This window comes from Marasmius oreades, chromosome 1 (assembly GCF_018924745.1).
Source record: "Marasmius oreades isolate 03SP1 chromosome 1, whole genome shotgun sequence".
Classification (NCBI taxonomy): Eukaryota; Fungi; Basidiomycota; class Agaricomycetes; order Agaricales; family Marasmiaceae; genus Marasmius; species Marasmius oreades.
The window spans coordinates 2,818,167-2,832,790 of NC_057323.1; the positions used below are offsets into that span (position 1 = coordinate 2,818,167).

At 47.6% G+C, this 14,624-nt stretch overlaps 3 protein-coding genes across 4 annotated transcripts; 1 reads left to right on the forward strand and 2 right to left on the reverse strand.

Annotated features, from left to right (window-relative positions):
* Window positions 1-329: 329 nt before the first annotated feature.
* On the reverse strand, window positions 330-6,949 carry E1B28_000889 (uncharacterized protein). Its single transcript, XM_043146769.1, has 24 exons — window positions 6,658-6,949; window positions 6,555-6,606; window positions 5,743-6,502; window positions 5,490-5,677; window positions 4,454-5,437; window positions 4,168-4,400; window positions 4,043-4,117; window positions 3,667-3,990; window positions 3,588-3,615; window positions 3,464-3,537; window positions 3,218-3,412; window positions 3,099-3,162; window positions 2,942-3,044; window positions 2,721-2,886; window positions 2,607-2,672; window positions 2,455-2,553; window positions 2,377-2,397; window positions 2,277-2,324; window positions 2,138-2,225; window positions 1,919-2,080; window positions 1,593-1,864; window positions 1,207-1,542; window positions 794-1,137; window positions 330-728 (listed from the first exon to the last, which is right to left on the reverse strand). The coding sequence occupies exons 1-24, from the start codon at window positions 6,868-6,870 to the stop codon at window positions 566-568; spliced, it is 5,058 nt and encodes a 1,685-aa protein (XP_043015474.1). The 5' UTR covers window positions 6,871-6,949; the 3' UTR covers window positions 330-565.
* Window positions 6,950-8,245: 1,296 nt separating this feature from the next.
* On the forward strand, window positions 8,246-12,979 carry E1B28_000890 (uncharacterized protein; the record flags this gene model as incomplete). The annotated part of the gene is made up of 18 exons (XM_043146770.1): window positions 8,246-8,852; window positions 8,902-8,951; window positions 9,001-9,118; window positions 9,171-9,372; window positions 9,427-9,595; window positions 9,648-9,750; window positions 9,798-10,483; window positions 10,547-10,630; window positions 10,678-10,800; window positions 10,860-11,259; window positions 11,314-11,375; window positions 11,428-11,685; window positions 11,737-11,883; window positions 11,940-12,112; window positions 12,159-12,273; window positions 12,330-12,448; window positions 12,522-12,732; window positions 12,791-12,979. The coding sequence occupies exons 1-18, from the start codon at window positions 8,258-8,260 to the stop codon at window positions 12,977-12,979; spliced, it is 3,804 nt and encodes a 1,267-aa protein (XP_043015475.1). The 5' UTR covers window positions 8,246-8,257.
* A 392-nt stretch (window positions 12,980-13,371) lies between these two features.
* E1B28_000891 (uncharacterized protein) lies at window positions 13,372-14,609 on the reverse strand (the record flags this gene model as incomplete). 2 transcript variants are annotated; one of them, XM_043146772.1, is made up of 4 exons in its annotated part: window positions 14,515-14,609; window positions 14,356-14,452; window positions 14,200-14,307; window positions 13,372-14,151 (listed from the first exon to the last, which is right to left on the reverse strand). In XM_043146772.1, the coding sequence occupies exons 1-4, from the start codon at window positions 14,586-14,588 to the stop codon at window positions 13,372-13,374; spliced, it is 1,059 nt and encodes a 352-aa protein (XP_043015477.1). In that variant the 5' UTR covers window positions 14,589-14,609. The 2 variants fall into 2 exon arrangements, with proteins under 2 accessions (XP_043015477.1, XP_043015476.1); XM_043146771.1 differs by having other exon boundaries at window positions 14,200-14,452.
* Between the last annotated feature and the right edge of the window lie 15 nt (window positions 14,610-14,624).

A 14,624-nucleotide genomic window follows, 5' to 3' on the forward strand; every position in this document is an offset into this window, starting at 1 on the left:
ATTTCATGCAAGAGGCCAGCAGCCGAAGTGCATGCCACAACTGAGCGCTTGAGCACGCGCCTTGCCTGGCCATCCGGTATATTTCAAGGTCCTCTGAGTCGTTCAGTCTGAACAGCTCAGCGTTGTTTGATGCGCTTATTCTTCTGATCGACTTGTCAGACCTGAAAATATTGTAATTGTGCTTTCTTCCAGTTACCGCCTAGAACAAGACGTAGAATAAGATGTGGGTGGATAAGTGTGCAGCCGTTGACCACTACAATTGTTCATCTGAGGAGTCAGCACGTAGTATATCATTCATTCATCAGCTCATACTTGCGGTTTCTCTGGGGGCAAGCGCTGCTCTGGGCAGGCGGGACCTTCGGACGGTGATTCGACTGATCAAATGACACGAAAAGTTCAAGTCTAATTTGTATTATGTGGTCTTCAACGCCGCTTTGGGATGCAACTCATGTCGCGTCCAAGAGGGATTGCACCGCCAAAGCCAAGCTAGACCGTTCAAACTTGCTACGGTAGAATATGGACATTCATAGATAACAGAATCAAGGTACCTTCGTTGTCGAAATTCCTAATCAAGGATGATGGTGTTTCTAGATAGACCAGCATGAGGATCGCGTGTTCCCTCCAAGTCCGACTGAGCTTTCTTTTGTTTCTTGAGGATCTTTCGGAGTTCGTTCGTCACATCAGACATTCCTGGAGCAGATTCCAGTCTCATGATTGCCTTAAGGACGCTACAGGAGACATAGGTAAGCGATCGAGAAAGGAAAAGATGGATCGAAATCTGCTCAGTGCTTACACTGGAGGCCCTCTCAAAACAATGGGGCAATCCTTTAACAGATGCGTCGCTGTTTCACAAACTGGACACAGTGTTGGCTGCGGTTTCGGCTTCTTCGCAGGATGATCAGGTATGGGCGACGAAGGCCTTTTACCGCTTGGTTTTCGATGCTTGACAGTATTCGACGAGCCAGCATTAGGCATTGGGAGTGTGCTTGCGCCATGGGGTTCCAGCGGCCGTGTGAACTGAGCGGAAGATGCAAGTGACACAAACTCAGGCGGGATTGGATGCAAGGGCTGGTTACGGATCAGGTGTAGGTCACCGCGCTTGAAGAGGGTTTCTTCGATGGCACGTATTGCAGCAACCTGAAATGCCCAAAAAATTAGCGTCTATATCCAAAAAGGACATCACCGAGCTGGACAAAGCGTGCATACTCTTTGTTCATAGGGTTCATCATCTGCATGGAGAATTAACATTTCCCGGAATTCCGCCAGATTCTGTGAGCTGTCCGTCATTGCGCAGTAACCGTCAGTTGCGTGAGATTGCCCACACAAACCACAGATCTGGTCCAGAGTGGACCCGTTGACCCCCGACGCGGCTGGTAGGCTTGATTTTGATGATCTGTCTTGATATCCGTCGCTTTCACTACTATCGCTGCCCTTGCCCGTGTCAGAGGCATTGTAGATCGAGTCACCGTCAGACGAATGTGTATGTGTATCGCGCCGTTTCTGTTTTCCCTTGGGCGTGTGTTCAAGGTACTCATCGGGAGCCTGCGGTCAAGTTCAGCCGATATCAACACACACACATAGGAGGCACAGACCTTCGGAACAGGAGCCGTAGCTTTACGACGTGCGCCTCTTCCCATTTGCGCAGCCTCCTTGGCTCTAGCTAGATCCATTTCGGCATTGATTTTTTGAAGAGTATGCGCCCAAGAGTCTTCTTGATTCTCGTCACGTACCTCCGCCAGTTGATCTTTGTCAGAGGTCCAAATCTTTGCGAAGGTAAACGATGTACCCCCTTCCCTAGGTACCTCTTCAGCGTCACCCTCTCTCTCCGTCTTTTCAATGAGTTTATCGATGTCGTTATCGGTATCTGTCTTGTTCATCAGCGGTATTAATGGAATAAAGAAACATTAAAGTTACGGACAGACAATATCTTTTTTGGAACTCTCCCCTTCCTCAAACAATGCCTGAGCACCGTACATCAAGATGGATTGAACGTCTGCCCCTGCATCATCATCATCTTCCATCTTTTGCACGATGAGATGGTCTAAAACCATCTTTTTCTTTCCCACTTGCATTATTCGTTCTTTTGCGAGGGCAATATTCAGTAAGAGCATCAACGTCCCGACATGTATTTGGATACCTTCAGCTGATTGCTTCACCATGAGTTTAAAGACAAGTACGGTTTTTTGTTGACCGTATCTATGAGCCCGTGCAATTGCTTGTAAATCCTGGAGGCGACAATAAGAAAGAGCTACATAGAGGGATCTGTTCTCCCTTACCTGGTGAGGGTTGAAATCAGGGTCGAAAATAATGACGGTATCGGCAGTCTGTTTGCTCGTATAAGATTATGAAGGAATTAACCTTCTTTCGGAGACTTACAAACAAATTGATTCCAACACCCTGACGAAAAAATTGATAAAGCTATCCCAAGCGGTGTTAAAGACGACTTGAACTCACTCCTGCTCGTGTTGTCAATAGATATATGAATATGTCGGAACCAACAGCGTTGAATGCGTCCATCCCCCTTTGTCTTTCATGGCCAGCTGTATTACCATCCTAGTCTCATATCGTCAATCACATGGGCACAAAAACACTCAATGACCACTCACCAGGCGCAGATATTTGATTCCCTCGCCCACCAGAAAATCTTCTATGACATCGAGGGCGATTACAAACTTCTTCGACATCAGAAAGAGCGGTAGAAGTAAATTGCCGAAACTTGCCTGGCTGAAAAGTAATACTCTATGCCCGCGACTCTGAAGCTTGGGAAGGAGGCTGTGGAGTAGGCGAAACTTTGCACTTGCATCAATAAGTTTTTCGTGAGTTTCTTGGAGCGAGAGATTCATCGGCTCGATGTCCCTGTCGTATAGGTAAGGGTGTTGAAGACATCTGTTCGCCGGTGTGAGCATCAAAGCAAGCAACCCAGCACCAACAGACGACGCACTTGCGTAATTGCATCAACATGTTGTTGACACTCTTACGACCTGGTGCGTTTCCAGACGCCGTAAAAGGATTCGTCAAACCACTGAGCAAATCCGCGTTATGACCTGCAAAACCCTGAGATCGATTGAACAGAACAGTAGTGTTCAGAACCAACGCACTAAGAATAGATCGGTAAATCTGTTTCTGCAGGGGAGCCATCGATACCGGTACGATCACTTCGTTCTGCAGATAATTATTATAAAAGAAGCTCAAAAAGCGTACGAAACTATTAGCTAACCTTTGGAGGTAGCTGTAAAACCTCACTTTTGATACGTCGGAGGAAGTATGGGCGCAGCCTAACGTGGAGTTGTTTTACCAGCGCCTCTGTAAGCTCCTCATGCTCCTTCTCCAAGGCCTGAAGATCCTTCCATCGCTCTGGGTCAAGAAAATTCATCAAGTTGAACAATTCACGAATGTTATTATTAAGCGGCGTCTAAAATTTATTCAGATTCAATAGGTCCGGTGGAAGATAAGCAACACTGACTCCAGTCATGATCACACGTTGGCTAGTGTTCAACTCGTTTAGTTTTTTGAAGAGAAGACTCGTATCGTTTTTCACTGGTTGATGTAAGCAAGCGATATGTGGGCATGATAACAAAGACCCTTACAGCGTTGGCCCTCGTCAATCACCAAGACCTATCTAAGGTATGAGTCAAGACAAAAATGAATAGGAAAACAGAAACAGACCTCCCAGCGCGGCTGGTTCTTGAAGACAGAAGTAAAATCTGCTTTGTTCGTTATCGCCTCGTAGGTCGTTACTAGAACGTGAAACTTCGTCTTCATGCCAAGCTTGCGGGCCCGTGCATCTTCATGATATAGTTCAAACGTTTTTACCACCTCCCGTGACCTTGCCTCCCCATAAAAAGGGACAACCCGCAACTGTGGGGCCCAACGCTCGAATTCTCTCACCCAGTTCGTAATCGTTGAGTTGGGAACGACCACCAGAGCGGGGGCAGCGTGAAAACTGGTGATGATCTTGCCAAGAAACGACGTTATTTGGACCGTTTTACCCTTGTGGTTCTCGGTCAATCTAAGAAAGGGCTATCGAAGGAACGGGGCGCACCAATCCCATCTCGTCTGCTAATATACAAGGTTGTCGATTCCACCAGTTGTCACACAGCCAGTTGAAGCCGTCCACCTGAAGACTCAAAATCATTGTTTGCTCTGCCACATATCGCAATGGCCTACCTGGAATGGCATCAGCTTGAGATTTGCCGCTTGACCCAGGTCCAAGTCTTCGGGATTCTTCAACGTGTGTTGACGGCGGAAGCCATCTTTCTGGCGTCGGTCCCCATACGGGCCCTCGTCGAATATTTTCGGCTTCAGAATTTCCACGTTCCGAGAAGCAATGTACCTCCGCATTGCCTCACGAAAAGCATCATAGGTTTCGTCCCCTAGACGTGGGGGAGAGTCCGGAGTGGCTTCAGGAAGGTAAATAGAAATGACAGGTAATTTTGAAATCCGAAAGACGAACCATGGTCATAGCCGAGCTCATTCCACTTGAATAACCCCCAAATAACCCTGTCGATGTCATTTTCCTCGAAGGGTCGACCGGTCCTACCCTCAAATTCATCGATAGACTCGGTGAAGCCCTCTGGTTCTTCAGATAAATCGTAAGCATTCTGATAAGCTTGGCTCTCTTCAGCGTCTTCAGCATCTTCCTTCGCTTCCTCCTCTTCACTTTCGACGACTTTCCTGATCCGTCCGTTCTTTTTGAGCTTCTTGGATTGGGTTGGCCGTTTGAGTTGCACTTCCAAAACTCGATCAATAGTCATCCATGAAAGGGGAATACGTTGCTCAGCATCTGGCAATGCGTTGCGCGGTGCGACGGGTGTCTGAGCACCCGGTTTAGCAGAAGAATCGCGAGAGCCGGGCATCGAGTTAAAAGCAGGTAGCTCGGACTCCGGAAAATTCTTCCTTTCACGAGGTTCCAGCAAAAGCCGGACTTTCGGACCTTCTTGGAGAAAATACCGCAGTTTCTGAGGATACGTTGACAAGAGCCACATGTGAGGGACCCATTGCGTTCGCCTGTAGCCCCTCTCTACCCATTTAACTAAATACTCCCTGGGAAGTTGCATTTTGTAATTCGCCGGCTCGCCTTCGGCGCGAGGAGGTTCAACAGCGTTTGGAGGATAGGGCCTCCAGGCAAGAATATTGTCAAGTTTCCACTGATAAGAGGCGCAGTCAGTGCATAACCAGTTGTGCTGGTGTGATTGAGCAATATCAGCAAGAACTTGATCTGGGTCTCCATCCTTTTGAAGGTGTTCGTAATGAGCTAATCGTTTGCAGGTAAGACATCGAAAAAGCAGTCCTTCTCGTGTTTGTTGTACGGTGCCAGCTGCATTGCCTTCATTGTTGCCTCCTTCGTTCACAACGTATAGTTTGGGCTCAACGGAAGGGTTTGCATCAAGGGCGACATTCATGCAACCCATGCAGATACCACCCCTCGTGCAGGAGCCTGAGTGAAGATATTCAACGTATGATCCAAGTAACCAGGTCGATAAACTCACCACATATGAATTCCGTACTGTAACCTACCTCCAACGTTTTGCGTCTAGGAGGACCGTTCTCTTCAGCGTCACCAACGCCTTGAGATACCATCCATCCATCCTGGTCGCGTTTACGCGTGGCCTTGAGTATTTCGTCTTGTTGAGTCTTCGCAAGGCAACCCCAATGAGCAGAAACTGGACATTTCAGACTATAGTGGGAAGGAATACCGCTTAGCCGCGGAACAATCAAATGTGGAAATGTTGGGAAACCTACCATCTCACCCATCCGCCTTTACTCAAAACCTTATCTTCTTCGTCTGACGAGCTATCGTCTTCTGGATCCGTATTTCGGGTTCGTCGTTTCCCCTTGGCTCCCTTCTTTTTCAGTAAAGCTAAAAGTTTATGAGCAGGGGCTTCAAAACATTTCTCGCAGAATTGTCTGTGAGCCAAGAGCGGTTCTTCATCATTTCCAGCGGTTTCTTCGATCGGTCGAAAATGGCCGTAAGCTGGGGGCACGATCTTAACGTCTTTATTCTTGGATTTGGCAGATTTAGCTTTGCGTTGGAAAGTCTTAGACCCTGCAAAAGAGACATCGTCCTCATCTTGTGAGTCATCAACGTAAACATCGTCATCCAGGGGGATACGAAGCCCCTTGTTACTACGAGTGGAACGACGCAAGCCATTTGATGCTCCAGCACCATCGTCGTCGTCAACAGGAATGACTTTTCGTGACCTTGTTTTCCGCGGACTGAGGAGTTTGTAACGCGTGGTTCTGCTCGGGGTCGGACTGTCGTAAGCACTGGATGGAACATCAGCATTGAATTCTACGCCAGAAACGGCTTCGGATTCGGATTCTGGAGATGGTTCACTATCGTCGTGATATCGACTACTTGAGGTCGATGAAATACTGAGTCTCGTTACGCGCTTCCGCTTCATGTCCAGATTCATTATGATGCTGAGTCGGTGGTCTGGATGGACCTCCTTGCTGGTGGTTGGATCGAAAGCGGGTAGCAGTCTATTATTTTTCTTCTCCTCTGAATGATGCGCGTCGCAAAAATAATCTAGTCCCATTTGAACGCAACGCACCGTAGACGCCAACCAAATCCTGGTATTTCTTTACAAATTCGCTCGCGACGAACTGAATGACGCGATTAGAACGCGTCAATGAAAGTCAAATGGTCTAACGAACCGCTCGAATTATGCCTCCCTGATATCTAGCATAATACCATTTCCTGTCCTTCTGGTCTGTGAATTCACTGACGATTTCATCGACCGGATAATCCTCACTCGCCCAGGAGAGGTCCTTATAGTGGGATTTCTGGGTTGGCGAGAGTCGTGGAGGTATGACATAAACAGTTGAAAGTGACTTAGAGGGCCGTTCCGGAAGATGAGAATCTGGCATAACGAAGCCAGCAACAGATCAAACAGCGTTACACGGCAGAACAGGAAGAAGAGAGTGGGGTCGATTTCTTTAGGTAATGGGTAATGTATTAGGCCCATAGGTGGGAAAGTCGGTTCCCAATCCACCACCGGCGACCATTTTAGGAAGGCCAGTCGGTTCTCCCACCACTCACCATAAAGGCATTCGTCCACCTACAGTACAAACCCCGGAAACGGACCGACTTTCCCACTTATTTTCATATTCCAACGTTAAACCGTCTTCCAGCATTGTACACTAAACAGCGGTGAAAAGTACCAATAGGCTACTAGTAGTTGACCGTCCCAATGGAGTGGCACGCATCGTAGTATATATTAAATTTTGGGCTGGGGAGAATGAACTTGCTGGTGTTGAACTCAGTGCGTTGATACGACAGCTATATTGAATGTAAAGTACCTGTTGTAGATAGAACTTAAACAGGACAAGTTAGTAAGAAAGAATATAATACTGGGGCTCACCTCAGCGCGTTGATATGACAGCTGAGGGAGCCCAAACCGTATGTAAATAGTAGCAAGTAAACAATTGTGAAATACGAAGTGGACAAATAGAAACCGGAAATAAAATGAGGAAGGGGCGAAGGCGTGTGGCTGAAATTGAAGTGGCTGAAGTGGCTGTGAGGGCGGGCGAAACAGCCCGTCCGGATCCGTTGAAAGAAGTACGTAAGTAGTTTGAAGGGCTGCTCGTCGCCCAGCATCCTGCCAGCTGACTGAGGGTTGCTATGTTTGATATTTGATCAAAATTTGCTCGCGAGGATACTGAGAGTTCACAGAATTAGGAGAGCAGGAGAGAGCACCAATCTCAACGCAATGGTGGACGAAGGAGCGCCTGGCCATGATGCAAAAGAGTATTCCATACGTCTCACTGCACTTTCTCGAGCCTTGAAGAAATTCGAAAAGTGACAGAGGGTAAGTTCGATCACTGTGAAAGAATTCGGCATAATACTTGTAATGTTATGTGTCCCGGAGAGACTTTGAAGAGCGTCAAGAACATCTACGGCAGCTTGAGTCTCAGCTTGAATGGCGAGAGTATGGATGCTCAGCGCGAGCCAGGATAGCTGGGTCTTTTCCCCTGTATTTATCGCGAAAGAAGGGTTATTAATTTAAAACACCTGGAATAAAAAGCACGACGGCCTTCGGCGGATAGACAAAGTACTAGTGTGCTTTCCTGAGAGGATCTTCACGTTGACATGCAGACTCTGGGAGGGCTGGTCGGTAAGAGGAGCAAGAAACTTCCTTAGAGTCGACCCCGCCGCTCTGCATCATGATCAGCGGCGGAGCCATCACCGTGTGTCGTGAGTGCTGCAGTTGCGACATCGGGTCTATGTACCTACGACTGTCGCTTGCGACTTACCATGTCGCGTGCTCCTCCATTTCCAACTCGTACAAGCCGCTCAGGCTCTGTTTCCAATTCTAATGGGCCTAACTCGTCCCAGAATACACGTCCTCTCCAGATAAGTAGAGGTCCTTCACGACCAACCACTCCCTCACGGCCACCCACTCCTGGCAACAATGCTCCTGCTTCAATACCTCGTACTAGCAATGTTTCCGGCGGACCTTCTCGTCCTCAAAGATCAGAACTCAGACAAACAGGGACCAGGAGTTCCGATTATTCTGATCGCACCGCAAGTACGTACAGGGATAGCGTAGCGAGCTCTACGCGACAGGATCCTGGACAGACTCACCGAACACGACCCTCCCTCTCCTCAACAATACCCTCACGACAAAAAAGCGAAGAATATTCTCCAATGTCCCCTGCTCTTTCGAACGTGATGTCAGCATTCCGTGATGCTGGGGCCAGGAGGCGTGCTACTCAAGATGACGATGATGTCGAGTATCAGAGAGACAGAAGGCAGGAAAGAGAGGCTGAGAGTGCGCGGCAGCAACGAATAAGAGAAAAGGCACCTGGCAGGCGAACAAATGGTAGAACGAAACCCGGGGACACTGACGGTGAGTTATCAAACGGACATCTACTTCGTCGACTCACCTCCATTTACAGCCGTTCTCGACCAGATAAAAGAGGAGTGGGAGTTTGTGATCGATCCGGATGTAAGGCTCACAGGCTTTTTGGATGTGCCCTTCAAACTAAGCTTTGTAGTTCAATTCAGTGGATCTTGCCCTGCAACTTTTGGATGAATCGTCGACAGGGAAAGGCATGGAATCCTTTAGGAGAACCAGTCGACTGCTGGGTAAAGCGCTAAAAGTATCGGTTGACAGTACGTGGTTTTCCTTTGGTTGGCGGCCAGCAGGACATGATACGTGATTCAGAACATTACCAGGCTTTTGCTGCTGCATTACCGAATCATGCTTCTCTTCTTAATCACCTGGGAGCCACACAAACTCAGATCAGTGAAGCAAGAACATCTCTTCAAGAGTCCAAGGATTCACTGGGGACTAAAAGAGCCGATTTGGTCCAGTTGTGGTCTAGAGGTCAGACGTTGGAAGAAATGATGCGTCTTTTGGACCAAATGTGAGTATGTCTAACCGCCTCGCCTTGCGCCAAAGATTGACTTCTTACTTTCAGAGAGCATTTGAAGACGATACCGGATCTTCTGGAAACGCTCATGTCCGAGAAGCGCCTTCTTCAAGCCTCTGTCCTCCTTGTCAAGAACCTAAAGATCATCAACAAACCCGATATGCTTGAAATTGGTGCCGTCTCAGACTTAAGAAGTTATCTCGCAGGCCAAGAGACTGTTGGTGCGACTGGTCTCATATTCCGTCTGTCAACTGACAAAGATCATCTAGGCTCTGTGGGAGATACTAATTGACGAATTGCAAAGTCATCTTTATTTGAAGTCTTTCTGGTGCGAATCTCGTTGGGCTCCGTATACTCCAAGACAGACCACATGTAAGTTAAAGTCCTGTTCGATTATACATCAACTCAACTCCTTCTAGTCATCAAGGTACCTTTTGAAGAAGTTCCGGATCCCAAAGCTTTTTCACAATCCCAATCTCCTTTCTCGCCCACCTTTGAACACTCCCGCCTCTCCCGATTCCTCAACAGTCTAGCGGTAAGACCGAATGATTCACCGCTTGACCTAAATGAAACATCCAACTTCAACGATCGAGAAAGTGGCGGTTTACCAATCTCATCGTCCAGTACATTCAATCGCAACTCCTTCGGCTCTTCACGGGACAATCAATCTACTAATCCAGAATCGGACTCCTTTGCCTACATGGAAACAGTCCTTGAGTCACTCGCGGTACTTGGGAGACTCGGGAGTGCTCTAGACGTCATAACTCAAAGGTTACCAGGTGAATTGTTCACTCTGGTGGATACCACCCTGGAAGAAGTATCTGAGAGGACGGAATATGGGCAACGTAGCTCGATCTATTCATTTGGTAACAGCACAGCAAACGCGGAAGGAGTTTACATATTTTCCGTTGACCCTTCGTTGATCGTTACCCACAATAATGAGTTTCTCCGTGCACTGACTCTGAGGCTGGCGGCATTGGAGTCTTCGTCTCAACACGTTGACCACGAAATCTTAAGGGATTTCTTTTGGACGTTGTATTCGAAAATGGATGCTCTAGCCCAAGGTTTACGGGTCATCTGTGAAGTTGCAAACCGTATCGGATCGGTAAGCATGTTCTTGACTTTGTCTTTTTTTTTTGCGAACGTGGAACTGACAGGCGCCTTCCAGCGAAAGGACTTCAAGGACTCGTTTGGAACAAAGCTAGGCACACTATTCCCGCTGGATGATATTTGGTCTTCTATTCAATCCGAGGTATTATTTTTGTGGAACTCGGTGACTTCGTGCTTACTTGCCAAAAGGTCAGAACACTTCTATACGATTACCTCACCAGTGAGGAGGAGAGCAACATCGCTGGTCGAAATCCGGTGTTGTCTATCAATGAGATCCTGAGGGATGGGCGCTTCTCGCGGGATAAAACCAAAGTTTGTGGTCCAGCCCTTGTGCCCACGAAGTTCAGAAGTTTGATGGTGTTGTTTTACAGGGAGTGTTTCGGTTGGCTGATACCGACTCAAGGCTCACGAAGAAGCTTCTTAAAACCCATGAAGATGCATTGACTCAAGTAATCAAAGATACCATGCCGGGGCTAGTTCAAGCGTCTACTGAGACAGCGGTACAATCCGCATTATCTAAAGTCGGTACCGACGATAGAGCACTACCTGGTGTTGGTCAACATCATAAACTTCTCATTAAACCCAATGCTTTCAACGTTAGCGTGCTCTTCCAGCCTACACTAGCCTGGTTGGAACGTGTAGCCAAGGTCCTTCCCTCCGATGTCGCCAACGTCCGCTCCTCTGCGGGTGTACTTGAAGAGTTTGTCTTGAAAATATATCTCCCGCAGCTAGAGGAGAAGGTTTCTGACCTCTTTCATCAAACTGTCACTGGTTGGTTAGACCTTCTTTCTCTTCGTTTCTTTGCCTCATATCTCGTATATCCAGGCCCCGAAGCTTTTCAGGCTGACCCATTATCGAGGAAGCTCTCGCCAGAGCCTCTCGTTAGGGTAAATATCGCCCTGCATTTCTAGTTTATTTTAATCATTCACAGCATCCTAGGCAAGTACACATCTTATGGCTCTGGTGAACTCCCTTTGCGTGATCCTGCAAACGACCCCTTTTCATCGGGAGAGCCACTCGCGGTTGATTTTAGGTATCATTATCCAGTTCTACCAAAGATGTAGCGATAGATTCCAAGATTTAATCACCACCAAGCCACCCACCGAAACCGCTTTGGATCCCGAGGTAGCAGTAGGTGCTCAGTGGGCGCAGCGGTCCGACTTCTTGACGACCCTGTCTGAACTCAAGGCCCTCTCAGTGAGTGGCTTCACGGCATCGAATTCTAATGCAGTTTCTCAAGTCAATTAGATCCTTGACAGTTCAAAGAAACGGGTTCTTCTCCGTCAGGAAACAGAGCTTGAACTTGGCGCACTAGGGGAGGGCAAGATCTCCAGGAACGACCTAGTCGTATCAGTGCGCAATCTTGGCGCATTAGCATGTTTATATCGAAGTATTGTCAGTACACGCAGGATTGGATCCATCCATGACTATCATCCTCATAACTGATATAGGTTTGGTTTGCCTCGGAACTATCTACGCTCAAGGCTCGACCGGATGACATGCCTCCTACCCCTCAGAACCTCGAACCGCTATCCGCGGCGCCATTTACGCCTTTCACACCTCTACTACCAACGCTGGTGCCCACCCCCGAAATCAATCTACCGCTTTCAAAAGAAATGGCTCTGTGAGGATAATCCCTCTTTTTTATGCACACACTAACTCGTTCCTAGTCGATTCCAGGCGTTGGTCAGAACTTACGATCAACTATCGGATCTTATTCTGGATACCATCCGGCTCGATGTGCGCTGCAGAACCATGCATTATCTTGACTTGGCAATGCGATTGGTAAGTGTTGATCAAACGAAGGACATTCATTCATCATAACTCACCTTGGTGTTCAGGGAAACTATACAATAGACACTGAGGCTGGAGAGCCCGATCCGCACATCATAGATCTCAATAGTGAGTTGGGGGAATGTAATGATCTCATGGCCACACATCTACCGAAGAGTAGTAGAGAGTTAGTATTGATTTCCCCTCCACCCCTGCCCCCGCACTTTATTCGGGGAGACCTAACTGACATTCTTATCCAGCTTTATCTTTGCGGGACTCGGGCAGCTCATGAAGTCCATACTGATCTCCGGAGCACGGTATCTTCACCGCCCGAATGCATTTGGGATTAAGAAGATTCTAAGGAACGTACTCGCCCTCCAGCAATGCGTGAAGGCCATCGCCACTGCTGAGCAAGCCAAGGACGTTGACAGAGTGAAAAAGTATTATGCACTATTCTTCAAGGGACCTCAGGCATGCATTTCTCCCTCCCCCTCTGTTCGTTTTGAATTGTCTTGAATGGCCTTTTCAGGACATGATCGAAGGGATACGTCAAGAACAAACATTTACCTTTGACGAATACCAGGTCATGTTGGCTTTGCAATGCGGTATCGACCCGAACCAGTCTGACAACAGGGCCTCTCAATCGACCGACCGAAATTATAGTATGTACATGATAGACTTGCATGGATTGGAAATTGAAGAAGCAACGGAGTCTTGATTGCTCACTCTGTTCGTGGCCTAGGTTTGCATTGGGATTAAGTCCAGTCGGTGTTCATATTTATTTGTATTTTCGCGATTCCGCTTCCTTAACGTGGCAATGTTCTTCTGGTGGTTCCTTCCTCCTTCAATCTTCTGTCTGAACTTTGGGATACTCGGCCTTTACTACCTGGAGTTCATGTATCTTCCTTCTTTTGCATTGTATTTCGACGACATGAAGGCTTTTCAATCAATGCTGATTTTTGGATGAATTCAGTTTTGAAATTTGTATACCTACACACGATGCGTCGTTTTGAGGTGCATTACTTCCTCAAAAGCTCATTCCGGTGACCAGTATTCAAATTTGTACACATTCAAAGCCAGTACAGTTACTGAGATACGAAGTGAACGAGATCAAGCCGTGCCACGATTATGCGACGGTGTCGTACAAGTATTCCGCACCCCTAATTTAGATGATGGTTCCGATTTAGATAGCTCATACCAGGCTAGGGTATCTGGATCCACTTCAGGCTGGCGCAACGGTCGCGGAAGCGCATTGAGAAGAGACATCGCGGACAGTTCCACCCTATAACTACCAGTGGCAGCATTTGCGTCTTGTCGATAAATCAACGCAGGAAGCCTTCCTAAAAGCCTTTGATATCTCCGACGAACCCAGCGGGACGGATGTCGCACTGGTTCCATACTATATACTTTATCGCGACGAGTGCTTTTTCTCTCTCTACACGTGGTCTGTCTTTTGGGATATGGTTTCCCAACGACATTCTCAATCGCCTCGAAGATGTTGGAGCCCTGCAAGCATACCCCTCGAATATTCGCCGAGGAGGCCGCCTCTTGACTCGAGGATTCGGTTGCAGTTGAAGGATCCCTGATGAAGACATTCAAGGGAGGATACACTTTCTTCCATACACGGGTGAAGTATCGCCATCTGAAATTGACCTCCAGCCGTTTACTGAGAGGGCCGAGGGTATGAGCTTCAGAAGAAGAAGGGTCGGCTCGTAAAGACAAGTTTGGAGGAAAAGTGAGATATCTCTGCCTTAACGGTGCCGCCGACCGCACGCGTGAGTACTCCGATGTCACCAGAGCTGTAAGTTCTTTTGAAAATACAGGTGGGCGCGATTTCGAAACAGAGGGGATTATTGGAGGTGGGTTCGCATTGGGATCGGTTAATATGGGCTGGTAAACGTTAGCGTCAAATGAAAGGGCAAACAAGTCAGAACGCACTTTCATAAGCTCCCATTTCATCTTGCCCTTTCGCCCATATGCAAGGTCGAGGACATAGTCAAACGCGTCGGTGCATCCTTCACATGCTTTCTTTATTCTGTTCAAATCCTAGAGCCAGTTATCATGCAACATGAGTAACAAGAACATGTCTTTCACTTTGGATACACGCTTTAGTTTGCGCTGTTGAAGAGGAGACTTCTTGGTGTTGATGACAGCCCGAAAGTCGTCCCCAGCTTTGATACGGAAGAAAATTCTAAAATGGGGGGGAGATGAAAAATTGATTTGACTTTGACTGTAAGAATATGAACGACATACCGTAGGTGTTCATGGGGAAGATTTTTGACGAGGCGTAAGTAAGAACGATAGAGCGAGGAAATCGTGCCAGGCATACAAGGGTTAAACGTTAAACGTTAAGGAGTATGTAA

Excerpts from the sequence above, each read along its gene's own strand:
- E1B28_000889 (XM_043146769.1), bottom strand. The coding sequence starts at position 6,870 with ATGCCAGATTCTCATCTTCCGGAACGGCCCTCTAAGTCACTTTCAACT. Across the intron at positions 5,678-5,742 it reads AAAGGCGGATGGGTGAGATG|TCTGAAATGTCCAGTTTCTG; the intron begins GTAGGTTTCCCA and ends TTCCCACTATAG. Across the intron at positions 2,398-2,454 it reads TATTGACAACACGAGCAGGA|GGTGTTGGAATCAATTTGTT; the intron begins GTGAGTTCAAGT and ends TTTTTTCGTCAG.